At 39.6% G+C, this 16095-nt stretch overlaps 1 protein-coding gene across 2 annotated transcripts in view; it reads left to right on the top strand.

Moving 5' to 3' along the window:
- PSMD14 (proteasome 26S subunit, non-ATPase 14) overlaps nt 1-16095 on the top strand; it is a 217560-nt gene that overhangs the window by 190511 nt on the left and 10954 nt on the right. For both annotated transcript variants that reach the window (XR_003942874.1, XM_030210102.1), the window contains exons 8-10: nt 636-710; nt 6171-6296; nt 15631-15693. Coding sequence is in view for 1 of the 2 variants with exons in the window: in XM_030210102.1 (XP_030065962.1) it covers nt 636-710; nt 6171-6296; nt 15631-15693 (264 nt within the window). In the remaining variant the exon portion in view is untranslated. The remainder of the gene's footprint in view (nt 1-635; nt 711-6170; nt 6297-15630; nt 15694-16095) is intronic.

The following is a 16095-nucleotide window of genomic DNA, read 5'->3' as shown; positions in this document are numbered from 1 at the left end:
TTAAAAAGAATTCTGTACCAGTGTTCATAGGCCCCTCTGTGTTCTCCTACATTCATAATATGGCACAGATCCAGACCAACTTCTACCCCTTGAAACAGCAAAGGTCTTCATGATTTCTAACACACATTTTAGGATTAATATATGTATAGTTTATTTTCTCTTACTGCTATTTTTCTCTTTTTCTTACTTTATCATGATAAGCAACTGGTATCTCTTTCCAAAAAGATATAACAGAAAACCTGTATGGTAAGATTTATAACAGTTTGGTGGTGATCAGGTTACAGCAGTTGGATGAGCAAGCATCCCTCTTTTCTTTATTCTCCTAGCCAGAGTTTACTCCTATTACTGTTTGATTATTCATAAGGATATAGATTATGGTACTTTTCTATGAGATTTAATATAAGTATATACACACACACAGATACACAGATGTATTTTCAAAATAAATCTTTTGTCGTATTTGTAAAGTAGCTATTTTTATATGACTTGACTTTGGTTATTCAGGTCTTTCTGACTGTAACTATATATCTATGAGTAATATACTAGATTGGTACTGTCTGGTAGAAGAATCCAATGCAGGAGCTTCTTTGGAAGCTTTATTTGAATTAACAAAAACATTTCTCTTTCTTTTGTAGGCTTTGATTCATGGACTAAATCGTCATTACTACTCCATTACTATCAATTACAGGAAGAATGAATTGGAGCAAAAGGTACTTCTAATTCTCAGACTCTCTCATAACAGACCTAGTAGATGTAGTGTATCTAGATTTTCAGAAAGCTTTGACAAAGTCCCTCATGAGAGATTCCTAAGGAAATTAGTTTATTTGTTGGAATTTATTAACCACCTTAATGAAGAGATTAACCCACGTCGGTGTACAGCAGGTACAGGTTAACATAAAACTTACAATTTTGTTAACAGCATAACAATAGTAAAATGACCAAATATAAACAAAAATACAATAAAAGGTAAACTTGAAAACAGCAAATTGAAGCCTAATGTTAGGACTACCACGAAACAGGATCAAAACTATAACAGCAATGAAATTCAAATAACAAGAGATATAATACAATATCAGCATAATACTAATGAACTATCTATTAAGCACATATCAGGGCATTCAAATAAAGCATGGAATGTTGCTGCTAATTGCGTTTTACCAGGTACTTGTGACCTGGCTTGGCCACTGTTTGGAAAATAGAGTACTGGGCTAGATGGACCATTGGTGTGACCCAGTATGACTACTTTTATGTTCTTATATAGTAATGGTTTTCTGCAATATATCTTACCATATAACTGAGGGGCCAAGTGCAGATGTATAGATGGGGATAAAATGTGTGATACAGAGTCTGGATAAATAGATGGGTGGCTAAACTCAAGGAACTGATCTAAGTTGCAGTGTGTGTAGCAAGCTAGTCCAGGTACAGAATGAGTGTATAGTCACTCTGTGTATTAAAGGCTTGGGAGAACAGCCAGGCTTTCACATGCTTCCTGAAGGAGAAGTAGTCTTGAATTATACGTAGCCCCTCTGAGAGTAAATTCCAGAGCATGAGGGCTACTCCTGAGAAGGCTCGCTAGCGGGTTCAACATCGTACAATTCCTTTTGATGAGGGGAGAGATAGTGATGTTCCTTGAGAGGACCTTAGAGTTCTCAAAAGTGTGTAAAGGGCTAACTTATTCTTTAAGTACTCTGGCCTATTTTGTCTGAGGGTCTTGAAAATCAAGCATATAGTTTTAAATTTAGCCCAGTAAGGTACTGGTAGTCAATGTAGTTTTGGCAGGAAGGGTGTGATGTGGTCATGCTGCAGCATTCTGAATTAGTTGGAGCTGATGCAAACTTTTTTTGGTTTGGTCATTGTACAGGGCATTACAGTAGTCTAGTTGTGATGTTATCATGGCATGGACCACTGTGGTCAGGCTCATCTTTTCAATATGTGGAGATAGATTTCGTAGCTGCCTGTCACGATTGTGGTCGTGACCCCTCTGACTCACCTTATTCCCGGCGGTCAGAGTCTGAGCTGGCTTCTGTCTGTTCTTCCTGAGTTAGTTCTGTCTCTGTCTCTGTGTGCTGGCTGCTTCCAGTATGGCTCTGATTACTCCACTGTACTGCACCTGTGTGTGTTAAGCCTCTCTGTGCTTCAGTATGCTTTCTGCCTGTGTCTTGGTTTGTGTTCCTCTTGCCCTCTGGTGGCCAGAACCAGTGGCTGCCATAGACTTTCCAGACTTTCTTTCTGGTCCGGTCCAGATATTCCAGCCCTCCAGACTTGGTTTGAAGTTTGGCAGCTAGCTTCACCTGTAGCTGCCTCATGATTCCTGCAGCTGAGTTGAGTTCAGCTGCTGATGGGTTTATTACCACCTGGAACCTTCTGAGTTTGCCTTTGCATCGTCTAAGGTCCCTGGTTTGTTGGTGCTTTGTTGCACTTCTGCCTAGTCTGGTTTCTTGTTTAGTTCCTTGTCTGTTTCTAGTTATCTGTGTGTAGTTTAGCTTAGGTTTATTTGCTTACTTCCCTAGTCTTGTTTCTGATCTGTATTCCTTGTCTAGTTTCTGTTTGTCTGTGTCTCTTGCTTAGTGGCTGCTCTGCAGCTTTCAGTCCTGTCTTTTGTCTGACAGTATTTGTACCCTGTTTCAGTGGCTGCGTGGCAGCTTTCAGTTCCTCTCCTTTAGCTTGCCCATTTCCTGCTTTGTGTAGTATTGTCTGTGAGTCCTAGCCCAGTTTCTTGCCTTGCTGCCTATGTATATTCCTTTCCCCTCTGACCCTCAGTCCCTGTTCAGACTAGTTGGTATCCAGTGCCTACCCTGTCCTGTAAGTCCTGCCGGCCGCCTGCACCCAGGGGCTCAACTCCTGTGGAACGGCAGTCAAGTGCAGGTGAAGTCTAGCTGTTCCTGTCAGAGTTCTGCCTTGTCTCTGGTGTGGGGTGGTTTTGCCTGCCTCTGCTGCTCCAAGGGCTCACAAACCTAGTTTCTGACTTGAAAGCATGACACTGCCACAGGTGATAGAGTAAAGTTTTAAACGTTTGAATTTGCGGATCAGATTGAGTGATGAGTCTAGTAGTATCCCAAGATTCCTGACTTGTAGTTTTAGTGGAAGTTCATACTTCCCAAGTTATTTTGAAGTCAGGTATTTGTCCACTTGTGATAGGTACCCAAAGAATCTCTGTTTTGCTTGGGTTCAAGCAGAGTTTGTTCTTGTTTGCCCGTTCCTGAGTTGCGGTTAGGCGGGCAGTCAGTTTACTCAGGGGCCCATTTACTAAGGCACTTAGATGCCTACGCACGTCCATTGCGAGTCAATTTGGAACTACCGCCCAGCTACTGTGAGCCCCAGGAAGTAATTCCATTTTTTATATGCGTCCAATACGCGTAGCAGAAATATTTTTTATTTTCTGCCGCGTGGTGCTAACCGAGCGAGAATCTGCAGTGTACGCATACTGACGATTACCGCCCAGTTAATGTGTGTGACCTTACTATTAAGTCATGGCGGTAAGGTCTCAGGCCCAAAATGGACATGCGCCAAATTTTATTTTGTCGTACGTCCATTTTCAGCCAAAAAAGGCCTTTTTTGCAGGTGCACTGAAAAATGGACCTGCACGTGTCCAATGCACACACCTACAACAGCGCAGGCCATTTTCAGAGCACCTTGGTAAAGGGATCCCTCAGAGCTGTAGGTAGGTCTGGTTCAGTGGGTATGAGTAGTTACACATCATCAGCATAGATGTAGAATTTAGTGTCCATCGACTGATGCAGCTCAGCCAGAGGCTTGAGGTAGATATTAAATAAAGTTGGAGACAGTATGAATCCCTGTGGCACTCCACAGTTCAGTGCCCAGTGTAATGATGTGCCATGAGAAAAGAGGTAATGTTCTGTTGTGGATTAGGAACTAGTAAATGGATAGAACACAGAGGGTAGAGTTAAATGGCCATTTCTCTTGGTGAAGGAGGATGAATAGTGGAGTGCCTCAGTGATCTGTACTGGGACTGGTGCTACTTAACATATTTATAAATGATCTAGAAATGGGAATGACAAATGAGGTGATTAAGTTTGCAGATGACACAAAACTATTCAAAGTTGTTAAAACACATGCAGACTGAAAAACTACAGGAAGACCTTACGAAATAGGAATACTGGGCATCCAAATGGCAAATGAAATTTAATGTGAACAAATGCAAAGTGATGCACATTGGAAAAAATAATCCAAACGATAGTTACATGATGTTGGGTTCCAACTTAGGAGTCTGCACCCAAGAAAAAGATCTGGGTGTCATTATGGACAATATGCTGAAATCTTCTGTCCAGTATGTGGCAGCAGCCAAGCAAGCACACAGAATGCTAGGAATTATTTGGAAAGGAATAGAAAATAAGACCTAGAATACTATAATGCCTCTCTCTGTATAACTCCATAGTGCAACCTCACCTTGAGCATTGTGTGTAATTCTGGTTGTCGTAACTCAAAGATACAACAAAATTAGAAAAGGTTCAAATAACGGTGACCAAGATGATTAAGGGGGTGGAACTCTGCTCATCTAAACAAACTGCACTGGCTTCCCATAGCAGAAAAACTCAGGTTCAAAGCTGCTTGTTTAGTTTTTCAAATCCTACAGGGCTTTACCTCTGAACTACTGACTAAGACCGCTTTGCTATATCTGGTCCAGTCTAAGAGACTGAACAACTGATGCTAGCATCACTGTTCCAAAAGGCAATGAGAAATCAGAAGATTTTCATCTCTCTATTCCCCATTCTTGGAGTCAAAATAAAGAACTCTCTACCTATTCCCATCAGAACAGAAAACAGCTACCTCAACTTCAGGAAGAAGCTGAAAACCTTTCTCTTCCCAAAGACTGCTTCATAACATTCAATGATGGAAGCAGAGATCTCTTTGTTGCTTAAGACTGCTTCATAACAATCCATCATGACTTCTGCCTCCTAGTATCATCCATTATCCTTTCCTGAATGTTTTTAGTCTCATGCATTAATCCAGTGGTCTCTAATGTTTATCATACCTCACACCAACACTATTTGCTTTTGTTTCACCTAGAATGTAAACCACACTGAACCCTGGAAGGGGGGATATTAGTGGTATGCAAGAATTGAATTGAATGAGGAGAGGCTTAAGAAGTTAGGTCCCGTCAGCTTGGAGAAGAGATGGCTGAGGGAGGAATATGATAGAGGTCTAGAAAAACCTGAGTGCTGTAGAACGGGTAAATTTGAATCAATTGTTTGTTCTTTCGAAAAGTACTAAGACTAGGGAACACTCTATGAAATTACTTGGTAATTCTTTAAAAACTAATAGGAGGAAATATTTTTTCACTCAACGAATAGTTATGCTTTGGAACTTGTTACCAGAAGATGTGGTAACAGCAGTTAAGTGTATCTGGGTTTTAAAAAGTTTGGGTAAGTTCTTGGTGGAAAAGTCCATAGTCTTCTATTGAGATAAAAATGGGAAAAGCCGCTTTGCTATCATAGTTCATTGACAGTGGTTTTTTGTTTTTTTATTTAAAAGCCACTGCTGTCCCTGGGATTGGTAGCATGGCATCTTGCTATAGTTTGGGATTCTTCCAGGAACTTGTGACCTGGTTTGGCCATTGTTGGAAGCATGATACTTGTCTAGATGGCCCACTGGTCTGCCCCAGAATGGCTATTCTTATGTTCTAAATAATGTACAATCTAATTTGCATTTTTAAATTAAGCTATTTTTGTATCTGTATAGTTAGGACTTAACATAGGGGCCCTTTTACTAAGGTGCGCCAAAAAATGGCCTGCGGTGGTGTAGGCGCGTCTTTGGACACGCGTAGGTCCATTTTTCAGCACACCTGGAAAAAAGACCTTTTTTTTATTTGTGGCCGAAAATGGATGTGTGACAAAATTAAAACCAGCGCGTGTCCATTTTTGGCCTGAGACCTTACTGCCACCCATTCAGTTAGCAGTAATGCACTAACTGGGCAGTAATCATCAGCACGCATATACTGCTGATTACCACCAGGTAAACGCCACACGGTAGAAAATAGAAAATATTTTCTACTATGTGTTTTGGACGCACGTCAAAAATGGAATTACTGCCCGGGGCACGCGGTAGCCAGGTGGTAGTTCCAATTTGACATGCGTTGGACACATGTAGGTGCCTACGTAAGGGCCCCATAGTGCCTGAAATTAAAAATTGTGCATGCTTTTGTTTTCCAGATGTTGTTAAACTTGCATAAAAAGAGTTGGATGGAAGGTTTGACACTTCAAGACTATAGTGAACACTGCAAACTCAATGAGACAGTCGTAAAGGAGATGTTGGAACTGGCTAAGAATTACAATAAGGTATTTCAGTTGGCTTGAAATAACAGTATTCCTGAGGTTTGCTGTTTCTCTTGTCCAGTTCTGTAGTTTTTAGCTTTATTGCTCATATACTGCCCCTCCTACTACCAAGCATAACAAAGCAATGTACAATACAAAAAAAAATCATAATAAGAGAGAAAAGAAATTGCAAGGAATAACAAAAAATCAGAAAAGAGGTATCACCAGCCAAGGAATCCAGCTATTGTCCATAGATCACCACGCCAGTATAAGGAATATAAAAATAGATCTCATCAGCAATCTTTTTGGTAGATTCAACACCCCTGTAGGTCAACCTAAAAAAGAAAAATATGTCTTAATATACTGATTTGAATTTTACACGATTTAGCTTCCCCATTGCTCTGGCAGAAGATGTTTCCAGTAATGTGGGCCCAGACAAGAAAACAAGATTGCCTTGTATCTTTTAAACTCTGAGTAGAAACCGATGGTATCATTAACTAAAGGTCCATATAATATGAATGAATAACATGTGAAGACAATGATGGAATAAGCATATTGAAAAGATATAACAGAAAACCTGTATGGTAAGATTTATAGACCATTAACAAAATTTTAAACTAAATACAATAATAAATGGATAACCAATATAAATTCCTTAAAACAGGTATTATGTACTCGTATCACTTATAGCCAAAAATAAGACATGCTGCTAAATTTTGCTCATTTTTCAAGTACTAGATAACATGATCAGGCAGACCGTGGTATAAATAATTGCAATAATCTGACTTACCAAGTACCAGACAAAAGGGCAAAAAGTTTTCAAATCTGATTGATTAAAATAAAGTCTCCCTGCACAAATCTGCCAAAGACCAAAGTTGTAGGACTTTACAATTGTTGCAATTTGTGAATTTAAAGAAAGCTATCAGTCTTAAAGCCAAATACAGTAATAAACTCATGACGGGGAACTGAAATACCAGCAATCAGAGAAATTTGCGTAAGGCCACATCAAGATATCCATAATGTTTTACACTTGGCAAGATTTAAAACCATCCTATGAGATAACCATTATACTACTTGATCCAAAGCTAGATTTAGAACTTAAAGATCTGGGAAGTCTTGATCAGTGGTGTAAACAATCTTAAGGCCCTTTTTACAAAGGCGTGCTAACAATTTTAGTACACACTAAAAATTAACGTGCACTAAATGCTAAGATGCCCATTATATTCCTGTTGTTGACATCTTAGCATTTAGCACACGTGAATTTTTAGCGTGTGCTAAAAATGCTTTTGCTCCTTTGTAAAAGATCCCCTTAATGTCATCCGTAAAGAAGTAACCATCTAACCCTAAACTTTGTACTAATGTTGCTAATGGAGACAAAAAAAGGTTGAATAATATGGGAGCTAAGATTGTACCTTGTGGAACCCCCTGCATTAATGGGAGAGTCTGTGAACATGCAGATCCCATATGTACAGCATAAGAACACACAGTAAGATTTGCTTGAAAACCAAGAATAAACTATATCCACCCAGGTCCCTATCTCCCTCTATCTGTCACACTTGTGGAATCTATGACCCCTCCCAAAGTCACCAAAACCCTACTGTGTTCGCATATATGTGCCCCCTTCTCCCATAAGGCCTATTATAGTGCTGTACAGTGGGGAACAGTGTGTTTGGGGTGTTTTTTGGAGGGCTCAGTGAACAAGATAAGGGAGCAAAGGTGAGATGTGCACCTGAGAGCATTTTCATGAAATGCACAGAAGTGCCCTCTAGGGTGTCCCATTGCTCTCCTGGGATGTGTGGGGGGGACCAGTGTACTAAAAGTGCTGGTGGCTCCTACATCCCAATGGCATGAATGTCTATGTTTTGCACTTATTCGGGGGAGTGGTTTTTTCAAAAATTATCCAAAGAACAAAACATCCAAAGCACAAAACTTTGAAACAGTATAGGAAAAAGACATTTTTCTTTTTCAAAAATTTTCATATTCGGATTTTGGATATTTTGTACAAAACGTCCAAAGTCGGACTTAGACGCCATATTGAAAATGCCCCTCTTTGTAACTTTAATACTGTGTGTTTTGAAAATGAGTACCTATATGTTCAGTAATTTTAGATATAAATGGCAGATTAACTGTCAGATGATAGTTTGAAGCTAGGGAGTTACTAATATATGTGTATGTTTGAGCCTAGGAAAAATAATTGCCTTTTTCCAAGCTGAGGGTACTTCTCCCAGATGAAGACTTGTTTGACTCAATTGTTCTAGATAAGGAAGAAGCCTTAACGTGTTTCGAGGGCATCAGATCATGTGGAGCCATTGTAGGTCGAATAGTTTTCAAAAAATTATGTACGTCTTGCACTGAAGGCAAGGAAAAGGTAGAGAAGACACTATTTGCTAAAGTCATCTCCTTTGTTAGGCCTTAATCAATTTGTGGAAATGAAAGAAAACCTTGAAACATAGATTGTATAGTAATTATTTAGAATGAAAAAATTATGCTAATCCATCACCTAAAATGGTGTTAGAGCTAATCTCTGGTGTTGAGAGCAAGTGTTTTCAGTAAGCTATATATTTTACCTGATGCGGTGCATTTTTTATTTGTAAGGAAAAATAATTCTTTTTAGTGTCTTGAAGTATCTTTTTATATTGATGTGGTTGAATCTTAAATATATTTAAATAACATGGATCTTGTGTTTTCCACCATTTATGTTCCCAGTGGCGGAGTTGTCTTTTGAACATTACTATTTTGTCATTATTTCTTTTAAAGAAAAGATGAAATTTGTTGATGTAGGTGCTAAAGCATCATAAGCCATTTGGATTGCTGAATTTCAGGTCTTTGTCTGTTCTTCTGAGGACAGTATGTTAAGAGTCTGGAGAAAGATTCAGAATTTGTTGGTGGTAGATTAGTGGTATTCCTAAAGTAATTGATTCCTTTAGCATGGATTTAGGAGGCTATATAGATACCATAAATTCAGTTAAATAATGATCAGTCTAAGGTAACGGTAGGGAATTGAAATTATGAAGACAGCTGTTAGAGAACGTTATGTCGTGAATATGGCCCTTATTGTGCATGTTAGAATGATATATGTTGCATTAGTGAATAATCATCAAGGACTTGAGTAAATTCTAGTGCAGCTACTGATGAAATGCCATATGGATGTTGGTCACCTAAAATGATCAGGTGTATATTTTGGATGACATGATGCGCAATGATATTGTAATCAACCGGGGGTACTCTCATATGCTGAGGGCCCTCTTTTGGCTCCTGTCCAGCATCACAAGCCCTCAACCAGGGCTCACTAGCGCTTTGCTTCTGAGAAAGGCTCAGAGACAATTCTCTTCTATGGCAGCCTGTAATCCTAGTCTCAATGTTTGGGGCTCCTCTTTCACTCAGGGTTACTGTTCCTCATTTATCATCCCTTCTTAGAATCCTTCTCTGATGTATCCTCGGATAACAGATCACCTTTCTGGTACACCTGATGTGTCCCCTGACACCTTCCTTGGGAATATAATCCTGGTTTCTCAGCTTTGCCAGATATATAAATTAATCAGCAGATGCAAATCCACTCTATTAGCATCCCTGATCCAATGTTATGGGGAACAACTTCTTTCCACCAAATCATTTAACTTGTTTCTTCTCCACTGAGCCCACTTATTTGGGAGACCTGGGTCTCAGTTTAAAACAGCCTCCTCCCCTGGACAGGACTTTCATCACTCACTTTAACTTTACACTCCTGTCCTCCATCCCACAGCTGTTAGTCAACTTCAAATAATACTCAGTTCCATTACTACCGTATCCATAGTCAGCTAAGTACCGTCTTGGTTTTTAGAGAGATCCTTCTCTCTCAGCTTCCAGGAGATCTCCTTCAGCGGGACTCTCCCTTCTCCTTCAGGTTTCATCTGTGCCCCCAATTCCTCTCTCCCAGCTCCTCTGGAGATGCTGTTTATATAGGGCTGCTAATAGCCAACCACACCCTTTCTGGGCCCCTCCTCTTAGTTCTGGAAGAGTCCAGAGCCTTCTGTGTGCCTTTTCTCTTAAAGGGGAATCCTCTGCTACGGGTCCTCCCTGGTCCCCATGTTCAGGCCTTGGCTGGCGCACCCTCTAGGGACCATATTATGGCATTTTTCAATCTTTTCTCTAGGAGAGCGCCCTCTGGCGGCTTGCTCAGGGTAGGACAGTCCTGTGTTTATCGCAGTATTTAAAAGAGACCTTTGAGAGTAGGTTGTGATACAGAATCATGAATGTGAATATCTAGAATGTCCTTTGAATTATTGCCAACCACCTCCTCTTTTATCAATTTTATTATTGAATGAATAATTATAACTGTCTGGAGTTGCTTGAAGTAGATAAATGTTTGTTTCTTTTAACCAAGTCTCCGTGAGGCATAGGATATCTAAGTGCCTGCTTAATGTAAGGGCCGTGACTAAATGGTGTTTAGTTCTTAGGACTACTAAATGCTCATGCTCTATCTTTAATTCATTCAGGGGCCCTTTTACAGAGCGACAGTAAGCCCAATGTGGTCTTACCCACTTGCTGTCCTGGGACTACCACTGGGCTAATGTGGCTACCGGCGGCAGTCCCGTCACGAGTTCGTGCCATTTCCAGGGAAACAGAAAACCCCCAGAAATGGCTTGCATAGCGGTAATTGGGCATCGCCACATGCTGCCTGGTTACCATGGGAACCTTTATCGCCACCTCAGTGGGTGGCAGTAAGGGCTCCCTGCCGCCATGCAGTAAGAGTGGCCATGTTGTGTCTTGGGGCTTTTTACCCGCTGCAGTAAAAAGGGCCCTAGCGCATGGGGAAAAAATGGCCCCTGCTGCTAGCGCAGAGCCCTTTTTCCTCAGCTTGGTAAAAGGACCCTTCAGAGAAGGAGTTAGAAAAGTCAGTGTAGTGCAAAGTAATGGAATAGCAACTAGATTCCTTACCTGAGAACAAGTTCTGGCGTAATGGTGAGTGGGTTTATTGCCCCATGATACTGGAATGTGATTAAGAGTAGACATAGTAGTTGTATACTACATGTGAAATGTGGTATACGGAGAGCAGAAACAAACAGGAGACAGTCTACTGCAGAAGTAGAACAGACAACCATACAGCAGCAGCGATCCAAGGAAGGTCAAACACTGCAAGAGTTGATCCAAATGTCAATTTTAATGGAAACAGGACCCAACTTGGCCAAGTTTCGGAAAAAACCTTCATCAGGGGTCACGTAGGTTTCCACAGTACATTCACAGATTTAGTGCATGTACTTCAATACCTGAACAGAAAAAGTTCTGGTCTAGTTCTGAAAGCCAGTCAAGTTATCAGGTTTTTTTATCAATATGCAAGGACTTATGGATTTCCTTCAGCTATTCCTCGAAGTGGCACAAATTGGGCACCTTGAATTCCAGTCACATACAAATTCAAGTTACTTACATATTGGACAGTCAGAACCATACAGCAGACAAGGTCAGTGAGGCTGTATAAGTGATCTATAAACCCTTAAACAATGCAGGATATTTTAAAACTCTGAAGCACTCCTCAAATAGATCAGTTTGTCAGCAACGAATATGCAGTGCTGTTCTTGTGTTTAGTACATCTGTCTCCAGATCACCTAGTGAGGGATGCACTGGCAATAAACTGGACTTGGCTTCTCCTTTATACTTACCATCCATCAGTCAAATAGCAAAAAAAAAAAAAAAAAAAACTGCACAGGTTCCAAAAAGACCCAGCAAAATGATTCTTTTAGTACTCTACTAGTCTTGTCAGTATTGGTTTCATCTTCGCTAAAGACTCTGTTTTTTCTCCAATCAGGCTAAAAAGCTTTCCAATCTTGATAAAAGAATGGGGGCACCTTCTGCCACAAGTTGCACTGAAAGCATGAAAATAGAGCACTCTCCTTGGGCCTACCATCTCAGATTTACAACACCTTGGTGGCAGCAAAAAAGCCTTTCACGAGGTGTACATATATGTTTAAATGGACAAGTTTCTCAGTCTGATGTTTCACAAATGGTCAGAACCCCTTTTAGTGCCCACCAAATACCATACTGCAATGTCTAGAGCACCTTTATTGCCTATGGCTGAACGCATCCTCTAGTCTGGTACATTTCGGTGAACTCAGCTTATGGTGCCCCCCAGTGTCTACTTGCTTTCAGACACATGAAGAAGCTTCTTCATGTCAAGCCACCAATAAAGCAGTCCCCGGTGCCATGGAACCTCAGTATAATTATCTCTTTCATGGAATCGCCATTTGAGCTCATGGACTTCTCATCTATAAGGTATCTAACCTAGAAAATATTCTTCCTAGTAGCACTTCAGCTAGAAAAGTAAGTGAACTCAAGCAATAGTCACATAGTTTATGTGTACAGTAAGTATAACCCAGACATACTCAATAAGGAAAAGTAAACGTTATAGCATAGTAGCATGCTGCTTATAATGTCAACACAGAACCCATTAAGGCATCTTGATAGACTTAATAGGAGGTGAGCAGAGATGGAACACATAGAGGGGCATTTTAGAATGGATGTTTAAATTTAAAACAAAACAAAACCCAGACATCCAAGTCAGGACATCTGAAGTTCCAGTACTATTTTAGAACAGGATTTACTGATGTAGAACCTGTTTTAAAATTCAAAGTCAAATGGACGTCTATGCCCATCAACGTGCAACATGATCATCCATTTTAGAAATGAAAATGTCCAAAATATGGTCGACTGTAACATAGCCACATAGATGGTCCTTTCACAGCACATGAACATCTGTGCCGTGAAATGACATTTATAATGTCCCAAGATGTCACCACCCTCCACCTTGGTTCTCCCCATTGAAATCCTGATCCCTGAACAGCAAACTCAGCCCTCCCAAAAAATGCACCTCACCCACCCAGGGCCTATTTCTGATGTGGATTGTGGTCCCGAGCAACAATCAAAAATGGTGCCCCTGCCTTCCAGCACTGCTAGGAGGGAGAGATACCAGGATCAAAGATGACACCAGTTTATGGGCATCTAAAACATGAAAGGCGCTTCTAAAATAAGCACTTTTGAAGTACATAATATAAGGGATAGATTAGTGAGTGCTTAAATGCCACCAAATTTGAGCAATTCTTTCACCATGTCTGGGATTTGTCAATTTTGTTGAGTTTACAACCCTTGGTCGTTTTGAAAAGTTGACGCCTATGCTATATAGTCCTGTTTGCATTGACCCTTGACTGCAAAAGTTCTTAACCATTCCTCAAAATGTCTTCCACAGAAATAAAAGTTGATGAATAAAAATAGAACTATATAAGCCATATATTTTCCATTGGTCTTAGTTCCCAAAAGTTAGTCATGAAATTTATTAGCACTCTTCCTCAGTTCAGAACAGAATGAGCAAGATGGCATTTTACCAAAAAAAAAAAAAGATAAATGAATCATAAAAAGCATTCAAATGATAGTATTTCTTCTTAATTCTACTACCTCCATTCTGTTACAGATTTTAGTGTCATCAGCTGAAAGGTAAACATTCCCTGCTAAGCATTTTCTAATTGTTCCCTTAATTTGACTAGAATTTCTTGTTTTCCAGTTACTTTCATTAAAACAATGGTAGCAGTTTGGCTCCCTTGTATAGTAAGAATTGTTATCGTCATGGCAGATCTAAACCAGTCATGTGTAGGAGTTGTTCCATTGCTGTAGTAGTGAGGCCTATAACACCTAATTGGCATTATTACTATTTTTTTCTTACCAAGTTTAATTGTACATATCTTCATGTTCTCTTATGTTGCTGTCATTTTGGATTTCATTACAAAGCTGTTGTGAAAATGACATCAAACATCTGTTGACTGGACCAGAAGTAACTTCTCAGTTGCAAGGGTGTGGAATACTATTAAGCAGCTAGAGAAATGTTAATCCTGGTGGCTTGATAACTCACTGTGGTAGCAAATCATTTGAAACCCTATTATCTGATAAGAGATCTTCTTTGACTTTGAGAAGTGGTTAAGCCACAGGAATATAGCATTTTAAAATATGAAGGAAGCTGGTGATGTTGAGTTATGGCTATGAGCTTAATACTTGAAAAGGCAGATGAGTTTCTGATAGTCAAAATCAATTACACTTTCACGCTGTTAATATTACATATTAAGTTGTGTGAAGTCTGTATTTCAGTATGAGAGAATTGCCCACTCCTTTAACCTGTGGTCAGCTGAAATGACTCTATCATTCAATGAATGAAAAGGAATCCTCCAATTATACTCCTCACCAGTACTGGTACCAGTGAGGATTACCACAGTAGCTGCAGCTGTCTGTCTTTTCTCTGAAGGTAGACTTCATCTTTCTTGCAACATGCAGGACAAGCGACTTGAACTGAAACTTGAGACCTACAATTTGAGCTCTTACCATATGTTTTGGTGTTCTACTATGTCTTTTGATATGAGGAAGTCTGATAATAGTTTCTGTATTTACCCACTTGCTAGATCTAGCAGCATAAGCTATAGAAAAGTAGTGGGAGAGATCCTATAGTAATATTCTTGTCTTTCCAAAGTGTGGAAAAAAATAAGATGAATCCAAAATGCTGACACTGTAAAAGGCTAGAATGGTTGTTCATTATACTCAAAACAAAATAAATTACTGTAATCCTGCACAGATTGCAATTCACTCTAAGTTTAAATCGGTTAATACTCACACTATAGTGCCATTCTCCAAATCCATCTTTAGATGCTTATTCACAGTTGAATGTTGTTTGTTTCACTGGATGTGCTACTTGACACCTGGGATTAAGACCAATAAAAGGATAGTTACAGTAAAACTAACAATGATGTTAATTCAGCCATACTGGAACTTACATGTTTTTATTTTCTTTGTTCTGCCACTTTTTCTCCATGTGAGGGAGGATCCATGACAAGCTGTTGTCATGTTGCCCTCTGGGTACTGTATTTATGAGTGGGAACATGCTATTTAAAGTGACAATACCTGCTACACCTGACAATTTCATTTTTTTAAATTATTTTTACTGTAAGTAGAAGGCTGATATGAGGATGGAAAATGATCTGCATTGGTAAAATGGACCGATAAACTATACACAAAGCTCCAGTTAATGAATTAGCTTTGCTCGAGAAAATGCTGGCAGCTGACTCTGGCATCTCTAGCTCTCTTTCAGCACCACCTCTGTGGTTTATCAGAGGCAGCGCCACAAGGAGAGCAAGAACCAAAGCAGCTCCCAGTTGGTAGTTTTCCTCTGACAAACCATAGAAGAAATGGAGAAAAGAAGGGTTAATAATGAATGATAAGCAGTTTAAACAGCCTTCCTATTTGTTCAGTCTAACATCATTATAATCAGTTTTTAAGGAAAATTTGCATTTCAAAATTCTTTTGGTCTGGAAAAAGTAATTATAAATATTAAATGTCATTTTTCCCTCAGGCTGTTGAAGAAGAAGATAAAATGACACCAGAACAGCTGGCAATAAAGAACGTTGGTAAACAGGTAAGATGCTATTTTTTATGTGGATGAAGTAACAGTATATGCTTTATATTTTCCGTTTCAGACAAGCACATGTACTTTTCTGTGGGGTCAGACTATGGACTATTTTGTTTGCATAAGAGATTCCATCAGAAATTTTGAAGTCCTTCAAATCCTTATCACAAAAAATACTTGGTCTTAAAAAAAAAATAAAATCAGTTCATTCCAGGGCAAATGAAATATGCACTGGAGCATGCAGTATTGGCACACAGACAGGCTACTCAGCTAGCCTGCAGAAGATTTGAGGCGTCATCCCCTGAGTGTTACCTTCCCACTCTTCTGATTTTGTTCTAGATAAAGTGAAAAAGGGCTGTGTGGAGCACCAACAGAGAACCAAATATTAAAGTGATATCTTTTTTTATACCA

This window comes from Microcaecilia unicolor, chromosome 7 (assembly GCF_901765095.1).
Source record: "Microcaecilia unicolor chromosome 7, aMicUni1.1, whole genome shotgun sequence".
NCBI classification, from domain to species: Eukaryota; Metazoa; Chordata; class Amphibia; order Gymnophiona; family Siphonopidae; genus Microcaecilia; species Microcaecilia unicolor.
This window is presented reverse-complemented; position numbering and strand designations above follow the sequence as displayed.